This window comes from Orycteropus afer, unplaced genomic scaffold (assembly GCF_000298275.1).
Source record: "Orycteropus afer afer isolate SDZICR_OR568_19922 unplaced genomic scaffold, OryAfe1.0 scaffold00481, whole genome shotgun sequence".
Taxonomy (NCBI): domain Eukaryota; kingdom Metazoa; phylum Chordata; class Mammalia; order Tubulidentata; family Orycteropodidae; genus Orycteropus; species Orycteropus afer.
This window is the reverse complement of record NW_006922068.1, coordinates 1,200,914-1,217,385: the sequence shown is the minus strand read 5'-3', so window position 1 is coordinate 1,217,385 and position 16,472 is coordinate 1,200,914. Positions and strand designations below refer to the sequence as shown.

At 34.1% G+C, this 16,472-nt stretch overlaps 1 protein-coding gene across 1 annotated transcript in view; it reads right to left on the bottom strand.

Moving 5' to 3' along the window:
* Nucleotides 1-3,748: 3,748 nt before the first annotated feature.
* The window catches only part of HSPA14 (heat shock protein family A (Hsp70) member 14), a 33,848-nt gene continuing 21,124 nt past the window's right edge, over nt 3,749-16,472 (bottom strand). The window contains exons 11-14 of the mRNA XM_007954916.2: nt 8,851-9,063; nt 8,234-8,407; nt 4,972-5,042; nt 3,749-3,827 (exon numbers count right to left, since the gene is read on the bottom strand). Of these exons, the coding sequence (XP_007953107.1) occupies nt 3,749-3,827; nt 4,972-5,042; nt 8,234-8,407; nt 8,851-9,063 (537 nt within the window). The remainder of the gene's footprint in view (nt 3,828-4,971; nt 5,043-8,233; nt 8,408-8,850; nt 9,064-16,472) is intronic.

The window sequence follows — 16,472 nt, the reverse complement described above, 5'->3', positions numbered from 1 at the left end:
TTTGTTAAAGATTTACAGCCTGGAAACCCTGTGGGGCAGTTCTACTCTGTCCTATGGTGTCCCTATGAGTCAGAATAGACTTGATGGCAATGGGTTTTGTGTCTGCTATCTACAGCAGTGATTCTCAAAATATGGTACAGGAACCCTGAGACTCTTTGGGGGTCCATGAGTTCAAAACTATTTTAATAACAATACCAAGCCTTCTTCACTCTCCTCCTCTCATGAGTACAGTAGAGTTTCTAGAGGTTACACCTGAATACTGCAATAGCTTGAATGCAAAAGCAGGTATGAGAATACAGCTATCTTTTATTCAGACAGCTGTGAAATAGATTTGAAACAAAAATAACACACCATTGCTGCCACTAAATTTTTGTTTTCAGAAGTTATTTTCATAAAAATATTAATATTTAATTCTTTTTGTTATTTAAAAAATGAGTTACTTTAAAAATATCTTGGTTTTAATTTCTAATATGGTAAATAACAACATTTAGAGGACTGATAAAAACAAAATCTTTTTGGGTTCTCAATAATTTTTAAGAGTATAAAGGCATCCTGAGACTAAAACATTTGAGGATCTTGATAAATCCTGGCTAAATGAATGGAGAAGGAAATCAAAAGCCACTAAGAGACTATACCAGTGTCCTCAAGAATTATGGTCCCCCAAAATCTTTTTCATAGAGACCATTCAAAAAGCATGGAGTGTCTTCCATTTAAATAAACATTCATCTTTAAGAGGCAAAGAATGGACACTATATTAGAAATCTGAAATTTAAGTAAAATGCAGATAATGTGCTTTGAAAAGTAAGCCATTAGTAAAAATTAAGTTCACAAAAAAGGATCTGAAAGTTAGTTCAAAATTCACCGGTTTGTTACTGTGAGATTGTAGATAAATTTAACATTTTTTAATCTATTTCCAATCCATAAAACAGAAATAACACCATACCATATTACCTTCTACATATTACAATTACTTATTGAGTTGCTGGGTAATCAAAATTTTTAAATAAAATAAATTTAAGCATGTAAACAGATAGTAGTTATGTTATTTTAAAAATCCTGTCATTTCTGTCATTTTAGAAATCCTGAAATAGTCCTATAGAACTTGTTTTGTACAGTTTTTTCTTTATCCTTAAGAACTGTTACATTACATAAAAACTCTCAGTTTGTGATTAAATATTTCATGACCTCTGAAGACTTTCATAGTATTATAAATACACATTTTGATTTTTATGTGTGGTTCTGTAGACAGTATCAGACATGTAAATAGGCAAAATTATAATCTAATATAACCTTTTGGTAGATCAGATAAAAGAGTTCAAATTCTTAACTACATACGTGACACTGCAAAGCTAACTGGGAAGGTTACTCAAGATGTTCACCGAAAATATCTTAACAGCTGCTACTCTGGGTGGTAGCACAGAGGATATTTTATATTTCATATTTTAGTTTAAATGAACATGTATCATTTTATAGCCAGAAAATATCTGTTATTTTCACTTTGAAAAATAATACATACTATAAAATTTAGTTGGCAAATCTTACACAAATCTAGAAGAAAAAGGAAAAAAAACTCATCACCTGAGGATACAGGAAAATTTGAGAGCATTTCATTAGGCAATAGGACTTACTGATAACAACTTCAAGTTTATTATGTCTGAAAAAAAAAATCAAGCAAAGCCGACCAGTAAAATCAGAAACTGTGGCATCCCTTTCCTTTATTGTGCTTGTAAACAAACCATAAAATAAACAAAACATGTCATTGTCCTACAGGATACAAAGATGACACTTACTTTTTCTTCCATGTAACTCATTTATTCAATAAGTATTTATTGAACACCTACTATGTTCTTGTACTGTTAAAGGGACTGAGACATAATGGTGACTAAGACTGACAGTCTCTGCCCTCAAAATGCTTAATAATCTTGTGGAGAAAGCAGCCAAGTAAATAAATAATTACATAATATCAAAAGGAACTCTTAATAACTCTTTATGATTTTTTACCTACAGGTTTCAATAATCTACTTCAGGGGTCTACAACTTTTCTGCAGAAAGTCGAGAATAAATATTTTAAGCTTTATAGGCCATACAGTCTGTTCAACTAGTCAACTCAGACACTGTAAGGTGAAAACCACCACAAACAGTACATAAACAAATGAGCATGGTGTGTTTTAATAAAACTTTATTTGCAAAAAGGTGTGCGTGGGGGGGTTGATTCTGGCCTAACTCATTGCCTTTAAGTCATTTGCAACTCATAATGATCCCACAGGACAGAGTATAACTGCCTCATACAGTTTCCAAGGAGCAGAATGCCACATCTTTCTCCTGCAGAGTAGCTGGTGGGTTTGAACGACCAGCCTTTTGGTTAGCAGCCAAGTGCTTAACCACTGTGCCATCAGGGTTCCATTAGATCTTAACCTGCAGGACATAATTTGCCAACCCCTGGCCTATCTTAAAAAATTAACAATTAACAACAAAGTGAAATCCTAAAGCATTTTTCCAAAGCATAATTGAAAGCATTTAGACTTAGTAGTTGAATTAATTTAGTTGGTATCTGCCTATATTCTGAAGACATTTATTTTTAGAGATATGTTTATCTGATATATTTTATTTCCAGTTTTTTATAATTTTAGAGACTATCTTAAGTAGTAGCTCAGACTTAGCCAAAAGGGTATGCCTTGGAGGCTACTTCTACATTTAGAAACTTTGTGGATTTAGAATCTTATCTGCATTCTCTTGGTAGTTCTGGCAATAATTTGCTGCATAATAATCATGAAAAATTTAAGTTTGGTTTCTGTATCTTTAGAAACAAAAGAATATTGCCATATAGCTCCACAGAAATTGATGTTAGTGATAAGCACATTGACAAAGTTTGAACAGATTAAAAAAAAAGATAACAATTAATTTGACAAGTGAGTAGATAGTTTTCATTTCTGCTGGGACCCAAGGGAAGAAATGAATGTAAATCCTCCTTGGCAATAATATCTCAAATCTGATGTGTACTACTAACCTTCCTGTTCTTCCCTTGATAAGAAAAGACTGGTTCTCTTGCTTTATTTAAAGAATAAGTTTTTTCATTAGTAGCCCATGAGTATTTCAATGTGCTGGTGAATGTTCTCTGGTAAATGGATATATGTCTAGGTCTCTCAAAAAAATCTTTTAACTTCAAAAGAAAAATAGGTTTCCTTTGACTAAATCATAAAAAGGAAAAAGTAAAATCTACTTCCCCACATTTCTTTCCACCAAAGTTATTACTAAGCATTTGGTATTTAGCATTCTAGATCATTTTCCTGTGTGTGTATGTGTGTGTGTTCATATATTCACAACTGTTGAGTTTGTGAGTTTGCTTTAAAAAAAAGGATGTTGCATATAGTTCTCCAATTTCTTTTCATTTAGTTATCAAGGATTTTTAATTTTTCTTAGCTAATTATTAAGCAAGAATCAATAAAAGGCTTTTTTAAATTGGAAGTTATAAAATCAGGTAAACTTAAAATAGAATGATAAATTTCTAATAAAATTTCCTCCAGTAAATTCAAACAATTTAATTCTAAACAGTAAAAGTTCCTTATATTTCCTACTAATAATAATTCATCTTAAATGAAAAAAGTTCCAACACTTACCAATATATAGTTTCATAGAAACATAGATTATATAGTTCATTTATAAAGTATTTTAATATAAACATCACTTATAAACAAAACCAAATAATGATGACATTCTGGTTCTAAAAAAAATCAGTTTCTCTAAAATACTAAGATGCCACCTCAATAGTGAGTGCCTCACATTTTCCAGTTTCTTGATCGGTGCATGTCACATGTAAAGATCCATCTCTAAACAAAAAATAAGTAACATTTTATAAAAACAAAATCCTTGAGAAGTTACAGTAAGTGAGAGAGACTTTTATACTGTTTGAAAAAAGAGTATAAAAATAAAGAACAAACACAATTTCAGTGTCTTTAAATAGAGTTTCTTTAGGTCTTAATTTTTTTTAGGTTATAATTCTTAGAAATTTCCTCCTAGAGTACTGGTAAGAGTTTTATTTCTTAAAAAAAAAAAAGATAAAAAGACTAAATTTAAAGATTTTATGTAAATTGCACAAAGTCAAGATACGTCATGGTATTTTTAAGCTTAGGCCAAGGCAAATCTCTTCTTACAAATGTGGTATTACTACTAAGTATAAACCAAAAAACCAAACTCACTGCCATTGAGCCATTTCTAACTTACAGCAACCCTCCTTGGGTTTCTGAGGCAGTATCTCTACAAAGTAGATTGCCCACCTTCCTTCTGAGAAGTAGCTGGAGGGTCTGAATCGCCAGCTTCTGGTCAGCAGTCAAATCAGAGCTCCTATTACTAAGTACAGTTTATATAATAAATCATCCCTAGTATTAATATGAAAAGGATTTACTTGCAAAACAGTGGTGTGGATAGTCTGTTACTAGGGAAATGACAATAGATGAATTTAATTACTACTTTTTTTCCTAAAGATTTTTCTATGTTGTTGTTGTTGTTATGTGCTGTTGAGTCGGACACAACTCATAGCGACCCCTCCTTGGGTTGCTGAGGCAATATCACTATGGAAGTAGAATGCCCAACCTTCCTTCCGAGAAGATTTTCTATAGCAATGGTGAAATAAACTTATCCTTTCATGGGGTAAATAATTATATAAACCTTCAACAATTTATATTTAAAACTGATTAAAATTATGTCTCAAATTAGTATGGACCAGTTTTTCAGATGTGACTATACCCAAAATAATTAGAATTCAAAAAAATTCAGAATGCAAATGACTTGAGATGTACCTTTCTTCATAATATACAATAATTTTGGAGGTACAAGTATAATTCCCTGGTAAAATATTTGTAAGTTTTCAATAAGTAATTCATACAGAATGACAATGGGTGAAAAATCCGTAAGTTCACAAAACAAAGTATAAAAGGGAATTTTTTAAACATTAGAATTAATTTAATTTTGTACCTTTTCATAGTAAGAACAGCTAATATGTCACGCAATCCATTTTCTTTTCTATCTAAATCCTGGAGTACAACCTGTTTATAAAGAAAAAATAATGACAAAGACAATAAATAGATGCATAAATTATCCCAAGGGACCAGATCTTATTTATTACTGAAAAAAACTCAAAAAAAAAAAGGACAGTTTTCAATTCTGCCAATAATTTAAACAATGCAAAGCATAGGTGTTAAACTTTCTTAATTGGAAATATCTCCTCTAAAGGGATGATGTATAAGGTAACTAATGTCTTATAAAGGTTAACTCTTTATAAGGTAACTTTGTCATTCTTACATGTTATATCCTAAATTAAAATTGTTTTTAAGAAATATTGTTGGTCTCAGAAAAGAAAGACTACCTTTTTTTTTAATAATTAAGCCATTTTCAGTAATCTGCAGATTATATTTTTGGTAAGCCTTCTTCTAAATATACTTTTTAAAAATCAAATACCTTATACACATGTGAAAGCCTTCTATTTAAAAGAAATACGTGGCAAATTCTTTTGTACAACTAAGATTACAATTATAAATAAGAGATAAGGAATTCACTGTAAAATTTTCTGACTTCCTGAAGAAAGGTGTATCAATAAAACGAATTTGGAGTTTGAAGTGATTTTTCTGACTTTGCCAATATAGGCATACCTTGGAAATACAGGTTCGGCTCCAAACCACTATAATAAAGTGAATATTATAATAAAGCAACTCACATAGATTTTTCGCTTTCCCAGTGCAAACAAAAGTTATGTTTATACTATACTGTAATCTACTGAATGTGCAATAGCATGATGAAAAAGTATGAAATATTGTGAGAATTACCAAAATGTGACATGAAGACACAAAATGAGCACATGGTGTTTGAAAAATGGTGCTGGTAGACTTGACTAGATATTGGGTTGCCACAAACAAACCTTCAATTTGTAAAAGCCCAGTATATGCCAAGCACAATAACACGAGGTATGCCTGCATCAAGTTTTATGACCTCATGCAAGGCAGTTAAGTATCTGGGTTTACTCACTGGTAAGTGAGAAAATTAGAACAGATGGGAACTCTGAAAGGTTCTCTTCCAAAATCATTGTTATATGATCTTTTAATTGTACCCTGATAAAGCGAACTCTTCTTCTTGCATCTTTAAGTTAGGATATAATGACAGTAGCTGTGAAGTCTCAAGAGTAGTATGCAAAGAGAAAAGGTAATAAATATACAAGAGAGAGTGGCAAAGGGAAGTCTAAGTGACTGCCATCTGGGTTTAAAAACCTGGTACATAGGAAAATGCTTATATACTATACATCAGAATCATGTAGAGGAGCTTTTAAAAAATATACCAGTTAAAGGGGCCCTACTCCAGTAGACCCCAAGTTGGTTAAGTCTGAGCTTAAGCCAGACATGTTAGAAGTGTGTGTGTATGTGTTTTCATTATTCTTTTGTTGGAATTAGATACATAAAGCTAAAAAGAATAATACCCTCTCTCCCAATATAACTGGGTATTTTAGTCTGGTTTTAGACTTTTCTTTGAATGTATGTATTAAGAAAAAAACACAGTCATATAATACATTCTCTTTTGTTACTTACTTTTAACTGTACATTTGTCCTTCGGTATCTAAAGGGGATTGGGTCCAGGAACCACCATGGTTATCAAAATCTGTGGATGCTCAAGTCCTTTATATAAAACTGTACAGTATTTGCATATAACCTACACACATCCTTCTGTACATTATACATCATCTCTAAGTTACTTAAATACCTAATATAATGTAAAATGCTATGTAATTAGCACTTCATGCTGTCTTAGCCTTTGAGGAATTGCTTTGACTACTTAATTGCTTTCTTCCCCCATCCCGCAACTTATGCTTTAAGTTGTCATATAATGACTTTGCTGGTTCTTGACTCATATTAGAGTCTATAGGTATTCTTTTCTTATAGCACTCCTGTACCACATAAAAGCTATATTTTCAATACAAGATAAAAAGGTATTTTGCTCCTTACACTGGATTAATTTATCTAGAAATGGCAGACAACTGCAGCTGCAGACCTCAGTCTACAGTATGTATCAAGCATTTCAACTTTTTCTTGTAATGTCAACTTTGCTTCTTTCTTGGGAGCACTTCTGGTATCACTAGTAGCACTCTGGGTTCTATGATATTATTCCATGATATTATTCAAGGTTTACAGTATTGCATTAAACACACTGAAAACTATATGAGAACCACAAGAGATCATTTTTTGCTGTGATACGAACTACTCATGCAGAGAAGATGAGTGTCACACAGCATTTTAAGTGAATAGTTGTAACACTTGAGCTCATCATAATAGCAACACCACAGAGCTCCACAAAATTTTCTAATATAATTATTGGAAAAAAATCCTTGTATAAGTGGACCTATGCAGTTCAAACCCATGTTGTTCAAGGGTAGATATTCTGTATACATACATGAGTATCTGAAAATACTAAAAAACATCTACCTAAATAAGATCCCTGCACACACCCAGGCTCCCAGTCATTTTATTTAAACGCAAATAGCATCATACTGAAAATACTGTTATACAGTCCTTGTGTGTGTGTGTGTGTGTTGTTTTAATGTAACTCTATTTCCTGGGCTTATTTCTAAGTAAATAGCATGACCCTACCTTACTCTTTTTAAAGGAGATAGAGGATCATATATTATGAATTGCACATGTGGTATCTTGAAAAAGTTCCCCAGGGGATTCTGAAGGGGAATATTAACTTATCTTGTATCAGAAGCAACATGGTAAAATACAAAGAGCATAAATCCTACCTCTACCAAGGAAATAACAAGGTATTTACTACTTTGTCTCAGTTTCTTAATCATCTATAAAATGGGGATAATAAGGTTTATCTCACAACAGTTTGATATTATGCTTATGATATATGCTTTGATATTGCTTAGTACAGCACCTGGTATTTAGCAAACAACAGAAAATGTTATTTTCCCCTTCTACATACCTTGTTCTCAAACATCAAGAGGGTCAAGAGCACAAAGAATGAAACAAAATACAAATTGTGTTCTGTTTTTATTTTTCTATAACTCCTTCAAATTAAAATGGCCTGTTTCTTCCCTCTTTCAAACAAGAAGTAATACATTTGTAAAAATGTATCAGTTAGATGTTTAGATACATTTTGTAGCAATTGATGTATTAAATTGAATCTAATCCTGAAAGAAAAGTTAAACAGTTCCATGTGACTAACACATAATCTAACTTTGTGTATTCACCTGGGCAAATTTGTTTTCCTCTTTTGCAGAATTTTTCCCCTCCGACTCATACAGTTCAAGGCATACTGAAGATATACTTCCAGGCGCTTGTAATGTGTGCTGTCTGCGAGCTGGCAAAGGAGTTCCTGATGGAAATAGTACTGTGAATCTGTTGGCTCCTGATTCATCCACTCCCTAATAAGCAGGAAAATAATATACATATCCTTTGGCCTTTATAATTGGGAAAAAAAAGTCACCCCTACTATAAATGAAAATATTTTTAAATTAAATATTTAATATATAGACCTCAGTGATAATCCAGGAACTACAGATAGGCAAAGAGAAGAAAACAGAAGTGATACCTAATCCCAACCCACTTTATTTAAAAATATATTTTTATCTATATTAGAAGCATATGATTAAAATGATCAGTTTGCATTTTATTAAGAAATTAACATGCTAGATAAATATTAAGTAAAAGAAAATGAGAAACTCATTAAAAGTGAAATTATAAATCTAAACTTTAAATTTTAATAAGAATACCAAAATTTAAGGTAAAAACATGGTGGTATACATGAAAATTTATGGTAATTAATTTATAGTATTTTTATGGAGAAGTATAGAAAAGGTAAACATACCTTAATTAAAATATCTTTGGCTGAACACTCTATCACAAGAGTGTCTTCTACTAAAAAGTTTTCTTTTCCAATAAGAATTCCTGCTTCTATTGCTGCACCAATAGGGATAACCTCATCAGGAGGCATAGAAGTTAGAAGCTCGACAGCTGGAAAAAGGTCTTTAATCAGCTGCTGTAGCCTTGGGATTCGAGAAGACCCTCCACAAAGGACAACCTACAAAATAAAAATAATTTTGAAATTTTTAGGAAAACAATTATTTCTTAAAAGTAAAGTGCAACAGACCAAGCTATCTTGCTTTTGTAGGTAAAATACAAAAATGCCCTAGATTTTAATGTTATTTTGACATTAGTCCTTTATTTAAAACAAGAAAATCTCACCATATATTAGAATACAGTACAGCATCATATATGTTGTTGTTGTTAGTTGCCGTTGAGTTGTTTCCAACTCATAGCGACCCAATGCACAGCAGAACGAAACACCGCCCGATCCCGTGCCAGCTCCATGATCCCTGTTATACTTGAGCCCATTGTTGCAGCCACCATGTCAATCCATCTCCTTGGTCAACCCTCCACCTTGCCAAGCATGATATCCTTCTCCAGGGAATGGTCCCCTCTGACAACATGACCAAAGTAGGTGAGACAAAGTCTGGCCATCCTTGCTTCCAAGGAGCATCTCGGCTGCACTTCCTCCAGGACAGATCTGTTAGTTCTTTTGGCAGTCCATGGTACCTTCAGCACTCTTCGCCAGCACCACAATGCAAAAGCATCAACTCTTCTTCAGTCTTCCTTATTCATTGTCCAGCTCTCACATGCATACAAGAAGATCGGAAATATCATGGCTTCTGTCAGGCGCACCTTAGTCCTCAAGGAGACATCCTTGCTCCTTAGCACTTAAGAGTTCCTTTGCAGCCGACCTACCCAATGCTACACATTGTCTAATGTCCTGACTGCTGCTTCCATTGGCCTCGATTGTAGAACCAGTGTGAATTCTTTGACAACCTCAATCTTTTCTCCATTTATCATGACGCTGCTTATTGGTCCAGTTGTTAAGATTTTTGTCTTCTTTATATTTAGATGTAATCCATACTGCAGACTGTGTTCCTTAATCTTCACCAGTTAAGTGCCTCAAGCCATCCTCGTTTTCAGCAAGCAAAGTTTTATCATCAGCATATCTCAGGTTGTTAATGATTCTTTCTCCAATCCTGAAGCCATGTTTTTCTTCATATAGTCCAGTTTCTCAGATTATTTGCTCAGCATATAGATTGAATAAGTATGGGGAAAGGACACAACCCTGATGCACTCCCTTCCTGATTTTAAACCATGCAGTGTCCCCTTGTTCCGTCTGAACGACAGCCTCCTGGTCAAGGTGCAGGTTCCTCACGAGTACAATCAAGTGTTCGGGAATTCCCATTCTTCTCAATGTTATCCATAATTTGTCATGATCCACACAATCAAATGCCTTTGCATAGTCAATAAAACACAAGTAAACATCTTTCTGGTATTCTTTGCCTTGAGCCAAGATCCATCTGACAGCAGCTATGATATCCCTTGTTCCACATCCTCTTCTGAATCCAGCCTGCACCTTGGGAGGTTCTCTGTCAATATACTGCTGCAACTGTTTTTGAATTATTTTCAGTAAGATCTTACTTGCATGTGATACTAATGATATTGTTCAATAATTTCCACATTCTGTGGGATCACCTTTCTTTGGAATGGGTACAAATATGGATCTCTTCCAGTCAGTTGGCCAGGTAGCTGTCTTCCAAATCTCTTGGCATAACCGAGTGAGTGTCTCCAGTGTGGCATCCATTTGTTGAAATATCTCAATGGGTATTCCATCAATTCCTGGAGCCTTGTTCTTTGCCAATTCATTGCAGCTTCAACTTCTCCTTCAGTACCCATGGTTCTAGATCATATGCCACCTCCTGAAATGATGAAGATCGACCAGTAGTCGATCTTGTAGTTGTATATGTAGTTCTCGATTAATACTGTGCAAATAAAGCTGAACCCCACATAGTCAGCTGACTAGGAAATTATTCATATTTTGTACTGTTTCAACATTTCTAAATGAAATATTTAAATATGTCTTACAGCATTTTTGTCAGTCATTCTAAAACTATCCCATAGACCTGTGCTCTGAACATGGAAGAATAATAATTTTGAGGAAAAACAGATGCTTTTCAAAACTACATTTTAAGCTCCTAGTACCACATGATCAATTATAAAACAGCTGTCCCTAAAGAACTACATATAATATTTCTTCAATTCCTCATCAAACCATCCATTTAGCATTTATGACTCTATGGGTATTCAGAACATAGAATAGTTACAAAGGTAGCCTACATGTTGTCTAATAAAGGACATCATCAATAAGTACTGCTTATTTCATAATTTTTCTTATAAATGTTCTGAAAGCTTAATGTGTCAGGGACAAGGACCAACTGATAAAAATTAAACCTCTTAACATTAGATATGTAATGATGAGGGATACCATATTAATCTTCAGGTAAAGGCATGAGGATTGATTTCAGGTAAGTTTCATGACAGCAAAAGTATATTTTTTCAAATTTCTTAGATTCAACACCAGAAAGCTTTATCAATAAACAACAAATGTACTGTGCAAAAGAAAACTCTGGAAAATCTTTGCTTTGAAATATTTTCATTTAAAGGGGTAAAAAGTCAAATAATGTGTTACTAGCTCTGGTGGCATAGTGCCTAAGGCATGTGACTACTAACCAGAAGCCTGGCGGTTCAAACCCACCAGCCACTCCTTGAAAAGAGGTTGGGCAATCTACTTCCATAGTGATACTACCTCGGAAACCCAAGGTGGGGTCTCTATAAGTCGGATCTGACTTGACGGCAGTAAGTGAGATTAATATAGTAACCAGCAAGTGTTAAATACATTTTGTAAATATCTAGTCTGGATCATGAGATTTTATTTGTAAACTTAAATTTTAACAGAAAATACCTATTTCAAGCATGGGTAAATAGTCTTACTAAGGGCTTTTCAAATATATTGCTAGCCATATGTCATAAAACAAAACAATGAAAAAAGTCAAACGACTTAACTACTTGGGAATGAAAAATCATGAAGCTGAACAACAAAGCAAAAATTATGAAGTACTACATTATTATTCTGAAGGTAAAAAAAAATGAGGGCACAATTTATGCTTGTTCTCTTTTTTATTTTGATGTGAAGTTTTACTTTTTTTTTTTATGTTACCCTGTGATTTATAATTTTCTTCCCAAGTTTAGAAGAGTCTGTTATATCTTGCAATTTTCTTCACTTCCTCACCATCTGTATCCTGGTCTCTTGTTTCTCCTACTTTATCTTGTTGCTTTGTGTGGACTGTGATGGTCTGTTGTCTCCAACACAGTGTGACATTTTTGTGTTTATATTTAATTGGTATGTTGGAGTGATCTGTCCAAGATTTTAGTTTTGTTTTTGTTTGGATGCATCTGAGTAAGCAGTAAGCAAGGTGTGCTTACTGTGCTCCTCTATTCGCTAGTTGGCACCACTTATGCACTCACTACCTGTCTCCTTTCCAGTTGCCAGCATCCCATATGTCTGTGCTATCTTTGGCAAGCAAAGCTTATTCTTAGATCTCTGGAATCTGAACAAGAATGCTGTCACTTTAAACATCCAAAACGGCCACCACTTAAAAACATTCAAAATAATGCACCCTCCAGAGAACCAAAAGTCCACAGTTCAGTTTGTCTCCTTCTTTGCTGTTTCCCTTTTTAGTCATCAGCCACCGGTACAGTCATCCATGCAGCCCTTGGCAAGCAGGGCCAATTTTTAGGTTAATTCTCAGGTCCTAACACCACGTGGAAATATTCAGGCTGTCTGTGCCTTCAGGACAGCTGATAGTCCACAGCTCTGTTGGTCTCCTTATTCACTGTTTTCATTCAGGTTCTTCTACTAGTTGGTGTTTAATCCATTTCTGTATCCTTCCTTTCAAACCTCAGGGCTCCAAGTATTATCTTGTGTATCTGTGTCAATTGGTTTCTCTTTTCTTTGTTGAAGAGGATTTGTGTAGCTTGTATGCCTATTCCGCCATCTTACCAAAAGTCCGCAAGCACACTTTATCAAAGCTTGTGGTATAAAAGCAAAACTATTAAGGAGATAAAATTGTAGTCAAGTTTACTTTAGGGAAAAATGTAAATGAAATAAATGTGTCCCTGTTACATTGAGCTTTCAGAACATTTATAAAAAGACTGTGAAATAAGAAATGCTCATTGATGATTTCCTTTATTAGATTACATGTAAGCTACCTATGTAAATTTAAGAATTTAGAAAAATAATAAAAGTGTCCTGGAAAGTCTGGGAAAAAAAAAGGCAAAATCAGAAAGAAGCCAATTAGAAAGGAGAAACAGGACTTGAATAAAATCTAAGAAATGTTTTTGGGGGAGTGGTGGCAGCAGTTGGAACAAGCAATAAAAACAAGTATCTGCCAAACCTAGACAAGGAAAAACAGAAAAACTAAGAGAAAAACTGCCCAGTTTTAATTTAAACTTCTTTAAATGTCTAGATTTAGTATCAAAAAGGTAGATAAAATAAAAAATTATTATAAGAACAATATGCAAAGTTAGATGTTAAAAATTTGAGAAATCTTTACAGAGATTAGCATTACACACTAATCCACAACACTTGAAATTAAAAAAAAAAAAAAAAATTGGAGATTCTGGATAAAATTGGAGATTCTGGATAGAGTGGGAGAAAAATATGGAACAAAGAAGATTAAAAAAAAAAAAAAAAAAAAGGTATTAAATTCATTTTATAAGCACCTGACAGCCTCTATCTCAGGATTATCTGGAGAGTGAATCTGTAACAACTAAGAATGTATTCAACCTCAATTCAAACAATTGGGAGTTTTACTACTTTTGTGACTTGATGGCAGCTAACAATAACAACAACTACACCTACTACTCGTGATATCAAAATGCCAGGGCTCTATGATCAGTTAAGGAAAAATGGAGCTTATATTAATTGATCACCTACAATATGCCACACACTACACCATATATTTCACTTAAGTCTCATAAAAACTCTATAGAGTCAGTTATAATGCTTACTAAATAAGGTATTATCATCCTCTTATGAGAAAAGTAAGGCTCAAGAAATTAAGTGATTTGCTAGTCTAGAACTATTAACATTATGAGGCTTCTGATTCAGGAAGGTCTGTTTTCAAGCCTATTCACTTTCACTTTCCATCACCACCTTATTACTACTGTACTACAGGCCTTATTCTTTATAATCTACCCTCTAATGCCCAAGCAAGCCCCTGGGTGGCACAAATGCTTAAGTAATCAATTACTAGCCAAAAGGTTGGTAGTTTAAACCCACCGAGAGATGCCTAAAAAGATAGGCCCGGTGATCTGTTTCTGAAAGGTCACAGCCTTCAAAACTCTATGGAGCAGTTCTACTCTGCCCACATGGATCACCACAAGTCAGAATTGACTCAACAGGAACTAACAATGATAAACTCCCAAAAACATAGTACAATGCCTGGTACATTGTAAGTGTTCAAAAAATATTTATCGAACTGAATTGCAGGGGAAAAAAAGGGATTTCCATTATATAGTAAAATATCTTCAAACTATCATTAAATTAAAATAGTATTACATATATGTCATATATGTGAACAAAGATAGGATTCATAAACTTAGAAACAGAAGAAGAAATCAGAAGAACAAACCAATGGATTTAAGTAGATAAATAAGTAAAACGTCTGTATGTCAAATACTTTCCTACCTAATAGGACTAAAATTAAACAGTTTTAATTAAAAGATGACTGTATTACAGTCCTATCATTTGGCTAAAAGTTAAGCCATGGGAGTGAATTCAGTTCAGGCCTAAAGGGTATCTAAAGGCCATTATTCTCAGGGTTCCACCAATCTCCACCAGACCAGTATGAGTGGTCTTATTTTATGATTTTGAGTTTTGTTCCACATTTTTCTCCCATGCTTCCTGGACTTCCTATTGTGATCCCTTTCAGAATGGTTAGCAGAGGTAGCTGGGTACCATCTAGTTATTCTAGTGCCAGGGACATGAAGGCTGGTTAATCAGTTTATTAGTCCTTTGGACTAAATGTTTCCTTGCAGCTTTGATTTTCTTTGCTCTGAAGGAGGAGAGACCAATAGTTGGATCTCAGATGGCTGCTCACAAGCTTTTAAGACCCATCGTTATTCACAAAGTAGGATGTAGAACATTGTCTTTGTGGGCTGTTATGCCAACTTGTATCCCTTGAGACTATGGTCCTAAGCCTCTATACTCAGCGACTCATTTCCTCAAGATGTTTGGTTATAGCTGAGAAGTTTTCATAACTTTGCCCCTTGTAAGTAGCTCTGGTAGTACAGTACCTAAGGCATCTGACTGGTAACCAGAAGGGTGGTGGTTCAAACCCACCAGCCACTCCACAGAAACAAGACTAGGCAATCTACTTCCATTAAAGATTTACTGCTTTGGAAACCCAATGGGGTTCACTATGAGTTGGAATTGACTTGACGGCAGTGGGTTTGGTTTTTGGGTTTTGCACTTTGTATACTCTTCATGGATATATCTGCAGCACATATAACATTGGCAGAGATATCCTCTGTCCAACCTATTTATATTTATGGGTGGAGTCCCATTCACCTTCCCACCTCAAAAGATAGGCCTAGACAGTGAATCTAACACCAGGGAGATATGCATTCATTTTAATAATCAACCATATGAGAACAAATGGGCAGCGTTTGCCTAGGGATAAAGTCAGAATGCAGAAAAGGATAGGAAAGAAAGATGAAGGGAGATGGTAAACAAGTAGGAAGTAGAAGAGGGCTGTTACACTGTAGGGATTGCAATCAATGTTACCAAACAAAATGTGTATGAATTGTTGAATGAAAAACCAACTTGCCCTGTAAACTTTCACCCAAATCACAACAATAATAAAAGGCTGCAGCAGGTAACAGTTAATATCAATTATCTATAAAGCATTTACACAGATACAATTTGTTACAAACACTAGGATTTAGAAAATTAAACAAAGAATATGAAATTAATATATACAGGAAACAAACATTAAAAAATAATCTAGTAACCAAAGAAATATAAAATGAAGATGAGCTATCTTTTTTTTTTTAACTATTTAATTGAAAAATGACCTTTAAATGATAAAACTCAGTGTCAACAACAAGGTTATAGTAAAAGGTATATTCTTATTTATTGCTGAAAAGCACATATTCTTATATATTACTTGGAAAGTAAAAAGATAAAATATAGTCTTAATTCATACTCTTTGACCCAGTAATTTTACTATGGGAATCTATCCTAAGAATAATCCTAAATACAGTAAAAGCTTATTATAGGGGCATATACCAAACAACCTCAGTATAAATTATCACCAGTAAAATCATCTCTGGTGCCTTTCATTTTCTAAGATACTGTGGTAGTTATGTTTGTGTGTCAACTTGGCTGGGCCTGGTTGAGTGACTGGGCAGCTGGTGGTAGTTATTCCCCATAATGAGACTGGTAATCAACTCCATGGTGGATCTAGCACAAGCAGCTGAGTAGCTGCCTTTGGGATGTGGTCTGCTTCCTGTATATAAGGAGAAGCTTTGAGAATGGTCTCTAGCCTATGGCAC